General features: G+C 45.4%; 2 protein-coding genes across 2 annotated transcripts in view; both read left to right on the top strand.

The window, feature by feature from the left end:
• Positions 1-5047, top strand: part of LOC119461170 (urocanate hydratase) — a 33671-nt gene extending 28624 nt beyond the window's left edge. The window contains exons 20-22 of the mRNA XM_037722391.2: positions 1505-1553; positions 3729-3779; positions 4541-5047. Coding sequence (XP_037578319.1) covers positions 1505-1553; positions 3729-3779; positions 4541-4687 — 247 coding nt within the window. The 3' untranslated portion in view covers positions 4688-5047. The remainder of the gene's footprint in view (positions 1-1504; positions 1554-3728; positions 3780-4540) is intronic.
• A 7678-nt stretch (positions 5048-12725) lies between these two features.
• Positions 12726-19920, top strand: part of LOC119461169 (urocanate hydratase) — a 46546-nt gene continuing 39351 nt past the window's right edge. The window contains exon 1 of the mRNA XM_037722390.2: positions 12726-12851. Coding sequence (XP_037578318.1) covers positions 12726-12851 — 126 coding nt within the window. The remainder of the gene's footprint in view (positions 12852-19920) is intronic.

Here is a 19920-nt window from a genome sequence, read left to right as displayed (position 1 = left end):
TCAAATGTTTTAGCGGGAGCAACTACTGATCTCACGTATAACCTCCATATTCAAGAGTTCTTGCTCTCTTCATTGGAGAATAGGTGGCGTCCAAATTCACGCCTCATAGGGTGGCACCTTTTGGATATAAAATGTGGGTCTCAAAGGCTATGATTTGGCTGGTCGAAGGCGCCGGACGCGATTTTGGAAGCCGGAAACACGTCATAGACGTGGGGTTTTGGACACCGCCTATAATTAATTGTTCACTTTACCGATACAGTGGGTTCGCTAGTCTTTTGGAGAAGCACAGTGAACGTACTACGTGGAAAGAGGAGAATTTATTGAGTAAACGCAGAGAGCTCGGCCTGAGGCAGTATAGCCACCTAGCCGGCTACTCAAGTCAGAGGGAAGAGAACGAGGAGGAAAAGAGCAGTATTAGGAGCGATGACGAGTATAAACTGTAGGATGCGATTATATTGACGCGGAACAGCTGTCACAGTGTGGCTTGCACCGAGGAGAAGGAAGACGACGTGTTCCCGCTTGATATAGCACCGCCATTTTGGCCTCCGTTAGCTTCCCTGTAAATAAATTGTAAATAGCCCTGGGCATCAGCTACACGTAACATTATTTGGTGGAGGTGCGGGGTATCGATCCCAGTATACCTCTCGACGACGTGTTCCCGCTTGATATAGCGTCGTCTTCCTTCTTCTCAGTGCAACCACACTGTGGTGGCTGTTCCGTATCAATATGCACGTTCGTGTCTGAAAGGCCTGTTCACTGTCTTGAACCTATGGCGGTGCTAACTAAGAGAGAGAAGGAGGGAGAGAGATAGGGAGAGAGAGAGAGAGTAGCAATAAGAGAAAGGCATGGAGGTTAACCAGGCTTTGCCCGGCGGTGTTAACTACAAGTTCTTTACATAGCCTTGATGACTCGCTTCGTTGGTGTCATGTCCAGCAACACTTTTTCACTCAACGGAACGTACTATATACAGGATACGAGAACTGTGTAGTACGCAGCTAAGGGACAAGTACCTAGTTACAGCTGCAAAAGGAACCGCTAGCACTCCATTTGTTTAGTGAACACGACAGCTACGCACATATCTGGTATTTTAAGAACGCGTTTGCTTTCATATTTTTGGCAATGAGGTGCCGCGGAAAGCTAGCTGATTTTTTTAAATAAAAAGAAGTGGTAAACTCTATAGCAACATGCACCCCCACGGTAAATATACCAGTTCGAAATATTTGCGAGGGTGTACTTCTGAGGCATCGCTAGGCAATGAGACACGCTACTTTCTTTGATGTAGCTCCTCCTAGCAGAAATCGCTAAATAAATCGCAAAGTAAAATCTATGATAATGGAAGAAGAGCATGATTTCACTAAAGAGGCTTGCTTTTGCGTACGCAAATGCATACTTTGTGTCGAAGTTTGGAGACCCTGCGACGGCCTTTAAAACTCGTTGCGACCTATTGTCTCCACATATTCGGGCATGTCATCCTGCGTTTCAAGCTTGTTTCTACTTTTTGCAGGGGAGAAGTCATCAATGGAGGATTCGGCTGTGTCCTCGACGGAACCAAGGTTAGAGAGGAGTCGTTCTTTTGTCTAATATTTTGTTGATTTATTGATGCATTATGAATTGGAGATGTTGGCAACAATAAAACAACTGTGGCTTATGTTTAACGCACTTATCTGCCCCTGTACTCCTAGTTTGTGTCATTTCTGTCTATGTATTTGTGTTTAGCGTATTTAACACTTAGCTAGTTCACTTCCTTGTCTATGGACTCAAATATGCATTATGCGAATGACGTCCTGACATATTCCCCCCCCCCCCCCCCCCCTTATGTAATACCTCTCTCAAGGTGTAACTAAGGTAATAGAGTGAAGTGGATATGTCGCCGGCTTCTCTACAACGTTAAATGAATGAAGGATGATGATTCGTGCAGTGAAACATTGCAGCTATTCAGCAGTTTGCAGTCAAACGCGGGGTGGTCAATTGCAAAAAAAAATTGTTATTAATAAATGGCAGAAAATGATATGGTATATATGATGTATATAACATTCTTCATACCCTGGCGTATGAACTGTATTTCAAGGACATTTCACAGATAGCACATTAAACATAAGTAGAAAGAGATTAAAAAAAATAGTTCTTTGCACAGCCAACGCAAAGATACCGTTCCATTCGGCCACCTTTTTTTCGTCTATGTCAGTGCGCACGGTGGAAAATAAAAGGGGGAAAAATATCTTCAGCGGCAATTTAGCTGTGAATGCGAGAGAAATTTGTTAGCATTACGTCGCATCTGTTTGTGAAGCCCCGGATCCATGACTTAAACCGTGTCTCCCTATTGCAAAGTGTTGTTGAGGGGCCCACTCGACAAACGTCCCGCCTGAGGAGCGAAGTGCAACTGAGCGGGGTGTGGAGCCGACCACCGTCAGCTGTAATCATATGATATATATTGATACGGAACAGCCGCGTTACACTGGTCCATACCGTGTGGTGCGACAATTGTTACCGATGTCACATATGCAATCCTCCCCGCGGACCCCTCAGCGTCGTCGTCAGCTGCAAGTGACATCATTCACGGGGCGAGACTAAAGCCATAGCACACATCTTTCACCGTGGAATTATATAATGTGGGATCTTTTTTCACACCTAGTTCAAAGGAGACCACGTCTGTGGCTTCTCGGTGCAGCAAAGCCGCTTGATGCGATAGTATTCGAGTATCCAGTGCAGATGTGTACTTTTCATTTGCCTATATTTATTATCTGCGACATTTTTTCACACTAAGTAAGTAAGTTGACGACTTGCTGCATCCTACCCGCATTTTCATTTCTTTTTCTCATGTTTGGTCAATCAATCAATCAATCGATCAATCAATCAGATTTATTCATTTATTATCAAAAGAGAGAGAGAGAGTAGATTTAATGAAGAGAAGGGAGGAGAGGTCGGCCTGGAGAGCGTGTCTCTAGCCTGCTACTCCTCACTGGGGTAAGGGGAAGTGGGTGATACAGAGAGAGGTAGGTGACAGGTGATTATGATATCGTACAAGGAGCTACTATTTACACACGTTGTCCAATACGCGGTTGTGCACTTTTCACACACTACACGCAGGAGTAGTGTTGTCCGCACAGAACGTCATCGCACAAACACATTTCGCGCACTGCACACTGCACAGGTCCTAGAGAAGGTGCACACTTAATAATCAGACCGATAGGCAACGGTACATGCCGGTCTAAAGCTAACTGCATACACAAATAGGTGACGTAGACAAATGAAATGAACGAAATTTAAACAAAACAAAACAAAGGAACTTAATAAATTTAGAAGCATCACTTTTTCTAGCACCGTCGAGATAATGCAACATCTTTTTTTATTCTTTTTCTTTTCCTTTCTTTTGCAACCCCAATTTTCGAATGTTATACGGATGACGCCAATATACAGCTGTATTGATTCGAATGCATGTGGCGCAGTCGCCGACTCATGGTATGTAAAATGACATGACGCGTCATCTGCAGGTTCAAAGGTTTGTCGGTCCCACTTTCATTGCGCATTTCCCGCACGCATTTGGTCTATCGCGAGGTCGTCTACAGGTCTCCGAGCACTAACTCTGTCGCATTGATGACTCTATCGCCTTGATGGATCTATCTCTACACATCGATGTTTAAAAGTTGACATCGCTATAACTATAGTTTCGTGAATTACATTTCGTTCAATGAATGAACTATACTATCTATGTCAACTGTCCATTTCAGGAGGCGGACGGGCGGCTGACGACGCTTCTCTCCTGGGACGTCAACAACGGAGTGAGTATACGTTTTGAATAATTCACGGGTTGTTAGACCACTGGCGTGACGTCATGGCTCTGAGTTTCCAGAGCCGTGCGTCATCCGAAGGCAGGCGCTGAAGGTCTCGAGCTTTAAAACGCGTTTCTTGTCGTATAGCGCATCATCCCCGTTACAGGAATGCGACGCGATTGTAAGATGACGATGCGTAGGCGCATTCACGCGAACAGTGTATAGGGTGCCCCAGATAACGGTAGCCAAGCTTTCCAACGTAAAAAAAGAAAGAAAGAAAGATTTAAAGAACGCTGTGCAAGGTACGATTTTACGATTTTAAGGCCAACGGTGTTCGGTCGTACGTCAGACTTCTGGCGACAAAACACCGTAGGTCTTATGATTGTATCTTCCACCATGTCTTTGTAATATTTTCTTTTAGTTGAACAGCTAGGCTAACCTTAGCTGGGACACACATTGAAATAATTAATTAAGACTAATTAGGTAATTAGGCGGGATTTAGACTCTGAGCATCTCCAAGCGACGGCAAACAACATTACCTTGGTTGTGCCCGGCTGCGTGGCATTTGCATATTTTTGAAGTTTGGCTCAAGGTATTACGTGGGACACCCTATATAGTGCGCAGGAAGAAGCAGCAAACGCGTGTAATCCCTGCTCTTCGATAGAGTTGTCATCGCTTCATCCTCTTGATTACGCTGCCTTTCTTATGCCTTAATTCAGAAATAACCCCACGACGACGCGAAATAACTCAGCTCCTTCTCCGTGCTACAGGTGTGCCGCAGAAGTTGGTCTGGCAACAAGTACGCCTACGAGACCATCCAGCGAGCCATGAAGGACGACCCGGCTTTGCTTGTGACGTTGCCCAATGAAGCGGACGAGCAGCTCGTCAAGAAAGTGTTGGCGGGAAAGAAGGTTTAAGGAGCGATCGAGTGTTTCTTCAGCCATGGCAGTTTCGAAACGCACTGCCTCGAGAACCGTTGGTGTTATTTCGGACACTACCAAATTCCGCTAAATTTGTCGAATTCTCCATCGTGGCAGTTGCCCCATGGGCTCATACAGGGTGGATGCGCGTCCACTCTGATTGGCTCAAAACGCCAAAGATGGCGGAATGCGACATGCCAGCATTTGGCTGTGTCTTCTTATACCCTGCTTGCATTTTCTTTCTTGTTTTCTTTTTGTTTTCAGTGAAGAATGACTCTGCCCCCGAAAACATACACTGCGGGGGATAATTGACTGACACGCCAGCAGTGACCAGAAAAATAAACTTTTTTTTTTATTATTTTGTCGTCGCCTATATATTGCTTGAAAGAGTACTCGAAATGTAAAATCCGGCTGAAAGAAAGTGCAGGTTCGAAGTGCTGATAATCTCAAGTTTCCTTCGTGTTACTATAAAAAATGGCACTTTATAGCGAAATTTGTTGTCCATAGGTGACATAAAAAATATGCGACCGTCCCCTCTCCCCCTATCCTACGCATTCTGTCAGTCACTGTATCTGGCTTTTTGAAGGCGGCGCCTACCTATAAGGATCTGAGAAACTGGTAAGATTGAAGAGTTCTGTGCAGAAATATTCCCGGCCATTGTTTCCAGTTTTGTCTCCAACGCAGGGCGATGAAGAGGTACGAGCAGGTGACTACACGAAATGCATGGATAAAGTACAGTAACTTCAGTCTGGCGGTACGGTGTCTGGTGGTCGGCAGTTTTTTTTTTTTTTCTGTAAAAAAACTCAAACTAAGTTGCTTAAAACAAAGTTGATTTACCCAGTAGTGCGGCGAAGGCTAACACTAACACCGTCAAAAACACCGTCATCGAAAACGCTCAGCGAATCAGGGATGAGCACGGATCTGGAAGTAAGCCATTTCCAGCAAGTAGCCTCGTTCTACCGCAGCGCCGTAAGCACATAAAGTTTACGTTTCTTTTTTCTCTCTCTCTATGTTTCTCTCGTGGTTTAGTCACTTCGTCCCCCTTTTCCTCTGTATAGGGTAGCGAACCAGACGCTTTTCCGGTTAACCTCGCTGCCTCGCTATCTTCGAAGTATATCTCTCCCTCTCCGGAATTAGTAGCATTGACGCTTTATTATTACGATTATTTCGATCTTTCCAGCTGTGCAGTAACGCAGATTAAGTAGCTTTTTCGTGCTCATAATCCGCAGCAAAAATTTTGAAATCCTAGCGCACAGTGGGAGAGCAAACTCATAGGCGACTTTTGAGTTCAATTGTGGCTTCACGGCAGGGCGTACATGACCGCCAAGAAGCCACCTATAAAGGCGAACAGATCGCTACCGTGAAGCCATGCCATGCTTCAGCAGAGACGCAACAGTGAAAGTCGGTTATGAGTGAATCCACTCAGCGTGATTGGGTTCCGGAGCTTTGCTTTGAGCCTACAATTGTGCTGGGTCGATTTTACAGAGTTACGTTATTGTAATGCGCCTGTTAGCGTGGCACGCGCTCTTTATATGCAGAGCCTGGTCGTACCCACGAAACTACGGTAGTTCTGGTGTGGTTAGTCACTTTTAAACAAGCGCACGAGAGGATGATGATCAGCGATGAGGCGAGAGCGAAAGTGACATTCTCTTTCACTTGAGAAGTCCAATATTTCTTCCATAAGGCTCATGATGCAGCCACCTCTTGTTTTCTCTCTCTCTTTCTTCGTCATGACGTCACGTGACAGACATTGCCCTTGAGGTATAGCTACACTCGGCTACTTGATACATCCATCGAGATGGTCATCTCCCCATGGGAGTCCAACCATAAATGCGATCTTTATGTACGCTATTACACTTAGTTGAAGAACTGGCTCATGGCCAGCACCTCTATCCTTTCTGTGTTGGGCTCATTCGCTGTGAAGCATCCTCTAGGTACTCCCTGTGTCGTCTCCGCCCCTTTATCCTATTCTCACCATTCCTCGTCGGAATGATCAACAGCGCCGTATGCAACTCTTGCGGATGTGATGAGACCATAGAACACATTTTGTGCCACATTCCAACCCATAACTCTCAACGAGATGTTCTGTGTATGAGTCTTAGCCGCTTAGACGACAGACCGATCTCGGAAGCTAAGATCCCGGGACTCTGGCCGAAAATCTCTATAGTATGCTCAAGGGCACCAAAGCTCTAATGTGCTTTTCGAGGGCAATCGGACTAGATTAGCGCTTGTGAGTAAACATGCATCATGAGTGAACCTATAGATGACTGAACTTTCATTATGATTGCGCGCAAAACGACCTTCCTTTTCTCTTTCTTCCTTATATTTCTTTCCCACTTTCCCACGTGTAGAGTAGCCAACACCACAAAACCTTGGTTAACCTCCCTGCCTTTCCTTCTTGTTTCTCTATCTCTCTATCTCACACTGCCCTGTGTGGCGCTGTTAAGTTGTTTGCACACCAGGCGTAGAACCCTTTCCAAACTTACAATTCATTGGTGTTTCTATCGACATTTTGTTGCGTGCAGTATACTTTCTTGCGAGATTCAATGAAATTCCATGCATGATTTTGGCGGGGCAGTTACAAAGCGCCCACAGCACCCATTTCGATAAACTCCACATTCCATCCCACAACAAGAATTCCTTTACGCGGCTCGTTATCACTTACACTTCGTCGTTCATCGTATTTCACGTTTTATTTATGATGTACCGCAGAAATCAGCCCTCACCGAAGTCGTTAGCGAAAATGTGTCGCGTCTTTATTGACGTTCAGCTGCATTCAACAAACTTTCTCTTGATATGGAGCAAAATGTCGTGCTTTATTTTTCTAGGGAACGGCGTACTTGGCGAATGTGTGCTCCATGCTTCTGTGAAGACGACATTATCCTGCACTTTCTGCGAGAAGTTCGCTGCGAAAAATACTTGAAGCAACGCACTTGTTATTGCTAATACCTTCAGCAACGGCTATACCAACGATGGCACATGAAGGAAATCCGTCGACGCCGCATTATGAATAAGGGCGCTGGTACTTGGAGTGGCAACGCTTGGAACATCATCCACGACCGCTACTGTGGTGTTAGCCTGTTGAGGTGCCCTCACATCAGAGAGACAGCACTTACAAAAGTATTTACAAAATACTAGTTGAGTTTCTATTGATTTTACGTTGCGTTATACATGCGTCTCTGTCCACGATACCTCAGCAGTACGGGCTATATATGTTCCTGCGTTGCGAAACATGGATGCGTACATATGCCACTTGTTCTGTTGAAGTGCACTGACACCAAAGAGACAATCCTTCCAAAATATCAGTTGTAATTCTATTGACTTTCTGTTGCATTATATATACGTCTCTGCTTACGATAACTGTGCAGTGCGCTTTTGTTTCTGCGTTGCGAAACACGCACGCTTACGTGTCGCTTGTTCTGTCGAGGTGCCCTCACCAGACGGCACTTGAAAAATTCGTTACAAAAATTAAGTTATGCTGCTATTGGCCATCAATTTAATTGTACATACTTCTCGTTTCGCAATAACTGCGCAGTGTGCGTTTGTTTATCTGTTTCGAAACATGCACGCGCACAGACCGTTTGTTTATTTGCGAGTGAGTGAAGCATTTCTTTAAAACCTCGCATTGTGTGGGCGTGTACAAACAATTGAGTGATTCGAAGGACATTGAAAAAGGAAGTCGTAGCGCAATGCCTTTGTTTTTTATCTCCTGTAACGCCGGAGAACGTGAGCCAGCTGCCTGAACTTGGCACAAGCGTTCGTTCAGGTTGTTTCGGCAAGAGTACGACCATTCGACTTTATATTGTGCTTCGACGTTTTCTTAGAATTAAGATATGGAGCGAACTCGGAGCTTCGTTCTGGCGACAGCTGTTCTTTTATTTCCAAAATAGCGCCATGTATTTTGGAACTACCTTTCTCTGGTAAGATGAAAGCAAGGCGGGCTATCGTTCTTCTGGGTTCCAATATGAAACATACCTCGTTCAGCCTGAAGCACGTATAGCTATTGTTTTTGTTCTTAAGAATGTACCAAAGCTTACGCTGCTGCGTCGTAAGAAATGCCAGCAGCCAAATACTGAATAATACTAATTGCAAATCCGTAGTGCTTTAATAAAAGACGCCTATACTGCTCGTTTAAAGAAAACTTAGACTGTGAAGGTGGCGTCTTTCTGAGCGATTGTTTATAATAGAGCCTGAGCCCACTCTTTTCATGCTTGGCTTTTCCAATGTTGTATATTACTATATTCCCACAGTGCACGGTGCTTCGGTAATATCAATGTCTGTAACACTTTCTGCCACTGAATTACACAATGGTAAGCATGTCAGGTTGCTTCATTGAGTAAAGCCGGAACACGACTTTCACCAATGCCGCCGCTTACGCAGAATATGAGGAGAACTAAGACCGCAGATTCCCCGAATTTGTTATATCTGCAATTAAGCGCACAGCAGCACATTGCAGGATTCGAAACGGACCATCGGACATTTTTACTTACTTACTCTATTCATCTTTGGTGGCTGTTTGATCAGTTTTTTTTTCTTCCTGGTCTCCCACAACATTGTTGCAATTACACTCAATGCAATTTTCAATCTAGTGACTCAATATAGTCATAGACGGCCAAAAATATACAAACCGCAAAGCGGGGAAAAGAGCGAAGGAAGACTATAGCATAAAAAAACTGCTACAAGTTGGTTTGCACGTCTGGATCCAAGGACGATTTGACGCTCACAGAGAACCTGGTCGCTTCTGTGCTCAAAGGCGTGCTCAAGACTAACAGCACGTGAAGACGCCAAGAAAATATTGAAGTAGAATAACAAGTTTTTACGAGTGTCACTTTTCGAAGCGCGATATCTATCTATCTATCTATCTATCTATCTATCTATCTATCTATCTATCTATCTATCTATCTATCTATCTATCTATCTATCTATCTATCTATCTATCTATCTATCTATCTATCTATCTATCTATCTATCTATCTATCTATCTATCTATCTATCTATCTATCTATCTATCTATCTATCTATCTATCTATCTATCTATCTATCTATCTATCTATCTATCTATCTATCTCCGCTCAGTGGGCATTCAATTGAACGTTAATGCTTTCGCATTCACAACTCATAAGAAGGGCTTAGGTGCCCTCGATATTTTTAAATCTTTCCATCTTATCTATCCTTCCCTCTTCCCCAACCCCAAGTGTAGGGTAGCCAACCGCGCACGTCTTTGATTAATCTCCCTACCTTTCCCTCTTCGTTTCTCTCTCTCTTCTGTAATGTTGTTTCTCGTGATGCACTACATTTTCATTTTTATTATATTCCACTCTCTTCACCAATCTTTTAATACGCTTCCATAATTTTGCAGAGCAGCATGTCATCGGCCATATGCACGCAGCCAAATATTTCTGCCTTCCAATAAAGATCTTCTCTCTCTCTTTCCTCATACACTAAAATTCATGAAAAACGCAGAGAAGCTTGTCTTCCGGCAAGATTGCCGGCTGCTGACATTGGAGACGCAACTCAACTTGATCCTGATCTCGGTGCTGATTACAGGGGAGAACAAAGTGAAAAGCGGTTCCGGTGGTTGAACCGGACCACATGAAAAGGGACGTAAAGAGGTTGGAAGAAAAAAAAAACACAGCTAAAACGTAACAAGTACGGCGTACCAAAACGACAGATGGTACGCAACCTGTAGCACGAAGCATGCTCCGCAAGACGTAAGCCATTGTATAAGGCGAAGTAGAGAATGTGGCATCGTTAGAAACGCACTGGACTATACCGCCCACCTTTATCTTTAGCAATGGTTCTGCGATGGGAAGCTCTTTATTAGAGAGACTTACCCCGCGAACGCGTGGTCTTCTGCGCCCCTCAAAAACCAAGTTCCAGTTTCGCACGGAAAAAAGTGAGAAACCTTCTCGTGCTGCTGGGGCTAGGAGAAGGACTTCTTGCGTGATTTTAAGATTGATATGACATCACCTCGTCAGTAGCTACAAACATTACGTTGTCAGTAGCCGCATAAACAGCGCTTATTAAATAGATTGTTTATTATTATTTAACTAATTATTCGGGAAATAGAACACGACCTGTTTCCCTGACGTCTACCATTCTCAATAATCCAGTTTCTAAAATTCGTTCTTTTAGTAGCTTATTTTGAGAATTTTTTTGCACTCTTCGCAAAAACATCCCTCATAAGCATATCGATTCGAGAGCATTTGATAGATACAACCGTCAACTTGCGGTATGCAAGATAAAATACCACGCTATCTGCAATTTCAAATGTTTGCCTATTCTGCTTCCTCTGCACGTTTGCAGCACAGATATCTATACGCAAAGTCATCTGCTCGCCTCCGAGTCTCAAAACTGTATCGCACTAATGTTTCGAACTTGCAGTCCATCGCTGTTACTATCCGTAAATAACACTTTGGTGAATGAACCAAGTGATGTCGACTGTCCGTTTCAGGAAGCGAATGTGCGCCTGACGACGCTTATCTCCTAGGACGTTAACAACGCAGTGAGGCCCACTTTAAATTCGTGGGTTGTCAGAACACAGGCGTGGTTTCATGACTCTGAGATTCCAGAGCCGTGTATCGTACGAAGGCGGTGGTTGAGGGTCTCGCGCATTGATTTGTATTGCTGCTTGCGTGCACATCTGTTCTTACAACTACAATTGAACGTGTTGCAATTACATAATACGTTGCTTCTTCCAAGTGCGTCATCCCAGTTTGCATGAATGCGGCGCGACAGTAAGACTATTTGACGCGTTGGCGCATTCACGTGAACGGTATAATACGCTAGGAAGAAGCGACGCACGCTTACAACTCCGGCTCTTCAATGGCATTGTCTTCGCGTCATCCTCGCGATGACACCATTATTTATGCCTTCGTTCGTAAAGAACTCCATGGCAACGCGGAATGACGTAGCATTCATTCCGTGCTAGAGGTGTTGGTCTGTCAACAAGTACCCCCTATACGAGAGCATCCAGTGAGCCGCGAAGGACGGCCCGGGTTCACCGTTGACGGTGCCTAACGGAGCGGACTACCAACTCGTCTAGAAAGTGCTGGCGGGAGAGATAGTTTAAGGAGCGGACCACAGTTCTTCAATCATCCCATTTCCAAAACTCCGCTTCGGAGCCGGGGTGTTATATTCTGAACAACGTCGAATTCAGCCGTATTCTCTAGTTCGCCATCTTGTCAGTTCCGATTGGCTCACAACGCTGCTACGCGCTCTCCGATTGTATCGAAATGTCAACATGGCGGAACGCGACAACACGCCAGAATTTGTCAGTAATTCGATTCAGTTTAATTTCAACACTTTTGATGCTGTTCAAGACCGCGAACAAAGAGACAATAAGGCTTGATGAGGTCCACTGCCTATATTTTACAGGCAGCGACAAAGAACAGATAAACAATGTTCCTAATACCCCGTTATTTAATCAGGAATCACTCTACCTACCAGAATGGCACCAGAGGGAATACTCTGCGGCGGTTAATTTGGTGACGCGTCCTCAGTAAGCCGGAATGTAAGGTTTCTTTCAATGCTACCGTCACATATCGCTTAAAATGTACTCGAAATTGAAAATTTGGATGGGAAAGAAGTGTGCATTAGAAATGATGTTGGTTTAGACTTTTCTTTTCATTGGGCTGTTATAAAAATGACACTTTATAGCGAATTTTGTTGTCCATAGGTGAGACAAAAATATTCAACCTCCCTACCTTCTTCATAGTCTGTGTCTCTCCTTCTCCCGATTTTCCGAGCCACCTTCGCCCGCTATTGCGAAGTTGACGCTGCAGCTGGGCAACCAATGACGTATCGAAGGCCACGTGCTTTATATAGTTCCAGTCGCGACAATAAAGTTGTTATTCTTTCCTGAACAAAGACAGTCGTCGCCATAAGCAGAGAGACGTTCCGCAAGTCTGAGCCGGCACGCTCCATGAACTAATTGCCGGTCTATGTGATTGTCAGTCCAGCTGATTAGCTGTTCAATTGATTGCCAGCCGAACTGATTAACAAGTCGAATTGATTGCCAGTGGATATCTGCAAGATGAGCACATTGAGAGAGATCTGCTCGGGGTTGCCCCTGGACCCTCTGCCTCCGCCCAGGTCGAGGAACCCCAAAATTGCCCACGCTCCTGATAGAAGCGTTCCGCTAACACCGGAAGAGACCGAGGTAGGTCCTGACATTCACTCTTGTTTTTGAAAAGTGAGTCGTACTACTGTTGATAAACCCTGAGGATACACTTAACTTCGAAGTTGCCTTTTACGTTATATCTTGCTTCTGTAGACGTAGATAAAAATGAATACATAAGGATGCCTCACCGATACACAGCTAGAACTAACCATAATAACCACATTTATAGACCACTTATCTCGCGTTGCAGCAGATTGAAGTGTTTTTATTGCGATAGCAATTATATGGACACTCAAAAGCAGATTTCTGCCGTCGGCGTCGCCGTCGCCGTCGCTGTGAGGTTCCGTATGACGTCATTTGGAGATGAAATCGTCGCCGTAAGGTAAGTGGTTCTTGAGGGAAAGGGAAAGGTTGGCGCTATCTTCTGCAGCCCTTGAGGGAGCACGGCTCAGCGCCAAACGCGCGCCGAACGCTGTATGTGCGAGTGAAAGGGCGCGAGGGGCGCGTCTTTCACGGGGAGTGAACGCACGGCGGAGAACAAACGCGCGTTCTGCGCCGTGCTCGCTTAAGGGCTGCAGAAGTAGGCGTCTCTTTTCTCCTTTACAATCACCATATATGTAGAGCAAACGCGCCTTCTTCGGACGCGCGAGAGGCCGTGGGGGAGGGGGAGGGAAGGGAGGCGACGTTTAGCTGCGGCACCAAGTGCCTATTTATATCAGAGGCTCCAGCAACAGTCACCAACGCCGCACGCATTTTGAGCTAACGCGGGCAAAACGCCGATGGCGTCGACAACAGTTCTGCGTGTTGTTGCTACCAAAGCCGCTCACCTTACTTCGTATGACATTGCTGTGTTGCTATCGCATTCATTGCTTCGCCCTTAGGGCGAAACTGTGACATTTTTTTTTTCTCCCTCAGAATGTCCGGATACACGGAATAGTCTGTCCCTTGAAATTGTAAATATTAAGTGTGTCGATAAGTTCAGTTGGTGGTCTTTTACTCTGTAGAGTGTTATTTCATATTTTCTTCTTATTCGCTCGCGCTGAAACTGTTGATTTGTTGTTATTCTTTTTATTTGCTACTTTAATTGCGTTACAGTAGCGCACGACCTGTAAAATCTTGAAAAGATTAAACGTATTAATATAAAAAAATAAATAAATTCGTAGACTAAAGCAGTCAATTGGTGCAGCACACATAAAAAACCAAGAAAAAGAAGAAGCAATGTAGCAAACATCCGAGGACCAAATTCTGGAAACAGTAAGAGCATCAGTGTCAAGGAAGGAAAACGCAGCCAGAGCTTCTAGCAGTAAACTACTTATGAAAAATAGTTTACAAAGATCTATCTATCTATCTATCTATCTATCTATCTATCTATCTATCTATCTATCTATCTATCTATCTATCTATCTATCTATCTATCTATCTATCTATCTATCTATCTATCTATCTATCTATCTATCTATCTATCTCATTCTACCCAGTAATAACGGTATGGATCCTCAATTAGTCGAGAGAGTTACAAATAATTAATTACGTTACATTTTAATGCGACCCATTCAAGAGGACCTGAAGTGGTGGTCTCGTGGTATACCAAACACCCATGATGCGTACGGCACGGCCACTGTATGACATTCAACCACTGGGACCGCGCTGACTGGCGCGCTATAGAGTTTTTTTTTTTGGGGGGGGGACCAAGTGACCGCCACCTCCGCCTTTCGGTGACAGTCTCCTTTAACCCTTCCAAAGCCGCGCTACACTAAGGCGGCCCCGCTTTCACATCAGATCGAAACGTTTGCCCCATGACGACAAGCGCGAGTGAGTTAGAAACCGAACGGCTCGACCAGTCGCAGCAGCTACTGATACGGCATGCTTCGCCTGGCAAAGCATGTGCGGTTGTGTGTCGGGTCAGGATTTGCCGCGACATGCTATCATTCAAGCTTCGCCTCTCCCCCCCCCCTCCCCCCCCTCACACACACACACACACACACAAACATTCTTTACAAGGCGTTGCCATCGGACGCGCAGCGGGACGTGCTCAGTCTCGATATTGCCTCAACTAGCTTTGGAATTTGAAGATGACTATCACGAATTATGTGTGATTTACAAGATATTTAAAAGATGGGTGTGCACGAAAATGTCACTGCCTCCAAATTTGCCATTCAGACAACTGCCCCCAAGGAACTAGTAAGAAAGTTAATTAATTAATGCTTGTTAATTAGCTCACATTATTAGCGGCAAAGTATGTCCTCCTCGCCTAGGAACTAGAATTCCCCAAAACTATAGACACTGCTGCGCACAAAAAAAAAATGCATAACTTTCAGGTTTCCGTTTTTGTTTCGTACTTTTAATATTTCAGTCTGAGAAGATTTAACATAAAAGGCATGCGCTGTGGGTGTTTTTGTTTCATGACAGTTGTTTGTGGATTGTCATTCTCAAAATTCCTAGGAATACCTTGCCAAGAATGCAAGACGAGGTATGAGCAACATTAATGATAGAATGGTACGTGGCACTATCACCCGCACATACCGCATGTCATACACATACCTCAATATATTTGGAGGGCCTGCGTGGTTGGGTATGATTTTCTCCGCCACCGGCCGACATCGCACGCCGACGCCGGTTGCCGACGCCGGATTTTCTGCGACACGGGGCCCTATCGCGTTAAAAGTCGCAGTTTCGCCCGAAAGGCGAAGCATCGATTGCGATAACAAATTAGTGGACAGCTATACAAAGTGAGGATAGTAGTTTTATCAGCCGTATAAACTTGTAAACATAGGCATACTAACTAAATTAACAATCGTGGTGTCACGCGCACACAAGCAAACATGAACGCACCTTACTCGATGAGCTCGGAAACTGGCTGTCAAAACGCTGGAGTGAGTGAGCGCGGCGGCGAGCGAATTGAGCTTCGTGCCAGCGCTCGCATCAACGCGATCTTGCCGCGAAAACACAGAGAGGGCGGACTGTGCCCCGCCGCAGCAGATGGCTTTCAAGATACAGCCGCGCTGGCGGTCGCTCGCGGTGCAGAAAGCGCCCCCTCCTCCTCCCCCTGGGGCGAAAAAAAAAGCAATAAAAGAAAAAAAAAGAAAAAAAAATTTGCAGTGTATCAATGATTTTTGTATTCGATGTTCTACTCTTATGTGTGTAAAGTATTTGAGTTTACGCGGTCGAGAGGCTACGAATCATGCATGTACAATGAATGTAAAAGGCTTAACGGAACTATAATGAAACGTAACGATGCAATATACGATTTAGAGACCGAAGAGGTAATGGGATCACTGTCGGTAAGCAATCGTGACATACTGGAACAGAGACAGAAGTTGCAGCAAACGCTCAGTATCCTGTTACAGGACAGAAATAAGTGAATGATATACTCTTATGGGTGTAAAGTATTTGACAATGCAGAGAGGCTACGAATCATGTGTAATGAATGTAAAAAGGCTTAACATGTCCGCATGCTCTCAACAAGCAGCACTTTCTTTCCCAAGTGTCGCGTCGGCTTTTGGCTTATCCGAAACCTTGAAGAACATGAACTAGCCATTCTCGAAATCAGAGCAAACAGCCGCTCCATGAGGAGAATGTAGGGTCCGTATGAGTTGATCGAAACGTGATGACAACTGTGATCGCGTTCGGTGCCGCTTTTCAATAAAATGGCTCCGTTTCAACGGTTGTTTAAACGTGTCTGTATGCGCCCATCATTCGTACCCACTGTATCGCACACTTGCAACCAGCAAATTGGACTCGAAGAGGATCATGTGCACCGCTTAAATCTTTTTTTATTGCGATAGCAATTATATGGACACTCAAAAGCAGATTTCTGCCGTCGGCAGAAATCTGCTTTTGAGTGTCCATATAAAAAAAGACACCGAACTCAGTGACAAATTGTGACTGTACACTGTGTGACGTAGGATGGGACGTTGACACTATTCAACACTAGAACGCTTTCGCAGACTGACAATGCCCACAGAAACAGTTCAGTTGTGTGTGTGTGTGTGATTTTTTTCTTTCCTTTTTTCCCCCTTTTTTGTACTTATTTTTTCTCTCTCTCTCCTGTCGAATCCCTTTACCCCTCCCCCGGTACAGGGTAGCCAACCGGAGATAATGTCTGGTTAACCTCCCTGTCTTTCCTTCACCTTTTTTTCTCTCTATTCTCTGCCGTCGGCGTCGCCGTCGCCGTCGCCGTCGCCGTGAGGTTCCGTATGACGTCATTTGGAGATGAAATCGTCGCCGCGCGCCGAACGCTGTATGTGCGAGTGAAAGGGCGCGAGGGGCGCGTCTTTCACGGGGAGTGAACGCACGGCGGAGAACAAACGCGCGTTCTGCGCCGTGCTCGCTTAAGGGCTGCAGAAGTAGGCGTCTCTTTTCTCCTTTACAATGACCATATATGTAGAGCAAACGCGCCTTCTTCAGACGCGCGAGAGGCCGTGGGGGAGGGGGAGGGAAGGGAGGTGACGTTTAGCTGCGGCACCAAGTGCCTATTTATATCAGAGGCTCCAGCAACAGTCACCAACGCCGCACGCATTTTGAGCTAACGCGGGCAAAACGCCGATGGCGTCGGCAACAGTTCTGCGTGTTGTTGCTACCAAAGCCGCTCACCTTACTTCGTATGACATTGCTGTGTTGCTATCGCATTCATTGCTTCGCCCTTAGGGCGAAACTGTGACATTTTTTTTCTTGCTTATCATCGCACAGTCTGGGCAGTCATAGAAAACGTACAGACGTACTTCCATGAAATCCATGGACTACCATGGGCAGTCAACGAATGTATCGCTTTTAAATTGTTTGCCGATTGTTGTTTATGGGATACGTACATGCAAACCATGACGTAAAGATAAGAAAGATAAAGATTGCAGCGTGGAATAGAGATCTGACGAGAGTGGCTGGTTCTACAGTTGACACTTGGAACATAAGCATTTGGGGAGGCCATGTGATGCCCAGAACTGATAACCGGTGATCTATCAATGCGATAGAATGGGTGCCAAGAGAAGGAAAACCGATTCAAAGGCGACACGGACTCAGATCTGGTGAGAGAATATATAAATATGCATTCTAGGATAGGCCCGGCTTATGCACGATAACGGTAGAATCGGAAGCAGCAGGAGCTTGATGTGGGCGATTTGGTGGAACATACGTGAAAACAAAAAAAAAAAAAAACAGTGCAAAAGAGACCAGGACGAAAAGAAGACAGGTAAAACAGACATGTGCTAACTTCCTTGTTTCTTCAAATAAAATTTTGGTTGGAAGTTAGCGCCTGTCTGTTGTACCTGTCTTCTTTTCGTCCTCGTCCATTTTGCGCTGTTTTTTCTTCAGGTATAATCGGAGATCTCTGGGAAATGCATTTGCGCGGCAATATACTTGGAGACACAATCTCTCCCATGCTATTCACTGCATGCCTAGAAGACACTTTCAAGCTCTTAGACTGGGAAGGCTTAGGAGTGAGGATCAACGGCGAATATCTCAGCAACCTTCGGTTTGCAGATGACATTGTCCTATTCAGCAACAATGGGGACGAATTACAACAATTATTGAGGACTCTAACAAAGAAAGTGTAAGAGTGGGGTTGAAGGTTAATATGCGGAAGACAAAGATAATGTTCAGTAGCCTGGCAATGGAACAAGAATTCAGGATCGCCAGTCAGCCTCTAGAATCTGTAAAGGTGTACGTTTATCTAGGTCAGTTACTCACAAGGGACCCTGATCATGAAAAAGAAATATACAGAAGAATAAAATTGGGTTGGAGTGCATATGACAGGCACTACCAAATCGTGACTGGGAGCTTAATTACCACTGTCGTTGAAAAGAAAAGTGTACATCATTGCATTCTACCGGTGCTAACATATGGGGAAGAAACTTGGAGGTTAACAAAGAAGCTCGAGAAACAAGTTAAGGACCGCACAAGCAGCGATGGAACGGAAAAAAAGTAGCAGCTTCGCCCGAAAGGCGAAGCATCAATTGCGATAGCAAATTAGTAGAGAGCTATAGGGAGTAAGGATAGTAGTTTTATCGGCTGTATAAACTTGGACACATTCGCTTACTAACTGAATTAACAAGCATGGTGTCAGCGCGCACAAGCAAACATGAATAGATCCTACTCGACGACCGTAGACAACTGCTGTCAAAACGCTGGCGTGAGCAAGCGCAGTTGCAGCAGCGAGCGAATGTTCGTGCGATCTATCGCTTTAACGGAAACTGAGTGGCGAACGCACAGCGCATACAAAGCTATGAGCCGTATGCAGATCGCTTTCAAGATACGGTGCGGGCGACTGCCGCAGCCGGGCAAAGTACAAGTACGCAGTTGCGGTCAGAGTAGAAGCCGCCCCCCTCCCTCCCCCACTGCCTTCCCACTTTCCTCCTTTCGCGTGCGACGGCCTGTGAGTCGCCTGTTCCCCTTGCGCCGTTGGTGCCGCAGCACAACGTCGCCTCCCTCCCTCCCTCCCATCCCCCACGGCCTTTCGCGCGCCGGTCGTGTTTGCTCTCCGCCGTGCGTTCGCTCTCCGTGAAAGCGCGAATCTTTCGCGCGCTTTCACTCGCACATACAGCATACGGCGCGCGGCGATGATTTTATCGCCCTTGGACTTTATACGATATCATCGAGAGATGCTCAATAGACAAGCCGCCGCGAGAAAGACGATTAAGTGCGTCTGTGCTTTTGGCGCGAGCAAGTGTCGGCCTGGCTGTTTAGTTCCAGTGTAAATATAGTGTAAATAGCCTCTTTCGTGTGTGTCTTTCCACACGTAACATTCTGATGGAGGTGCTGGGTAGCCGCGTGATGGGGTGTGTGATACGGCGGCTCTTAGCCTGTTCAAAGCGACGGCATTCTTTTATGATGTCGTAGATAGCCGAGACGTTGCCGAAAACAAGCAAATTGAAAGCGCCGTCGGTAATGCTATCGCAATAATATTAGGCCTAACGTTAAGAGACGGGAAGAGAGTGGTGTGGGTCAGAAAGCGCGCGGGGATAGCCGATATTCTAGTTGACATCATGAGGGGAAAATGGAGCTGGGCAGGCCATGTAATAGGTAGGATAGATAACCGGTGGACCATTAAAGTTACAGAATGGATACCAAGAGAAGGGAAGCGCAGTCGAGGACGGCAGAAAACTAGGTGGGGTGA

Source organism: Dermacentor silvarum, chromosome 8 (genome assembly GCF_013339745.2).
Source record: "Dermacentor silvarum isolate Dsil-2018 chromosome 8, BIME_Dsil_1.4, whole genome shotgun sequence".
Lineage (NCBI taxonomy): Eukaryota > Metazoa > Arthropoda > Arachnida > Ixodida > Ixodidae > Dermacentor > Dermacentor silvarum.
The sequence above is the reverse complement of the archived record's forward strand: the minus strand, read 5'-3'. Positions and strand labels throughout refer to the sequence as shown.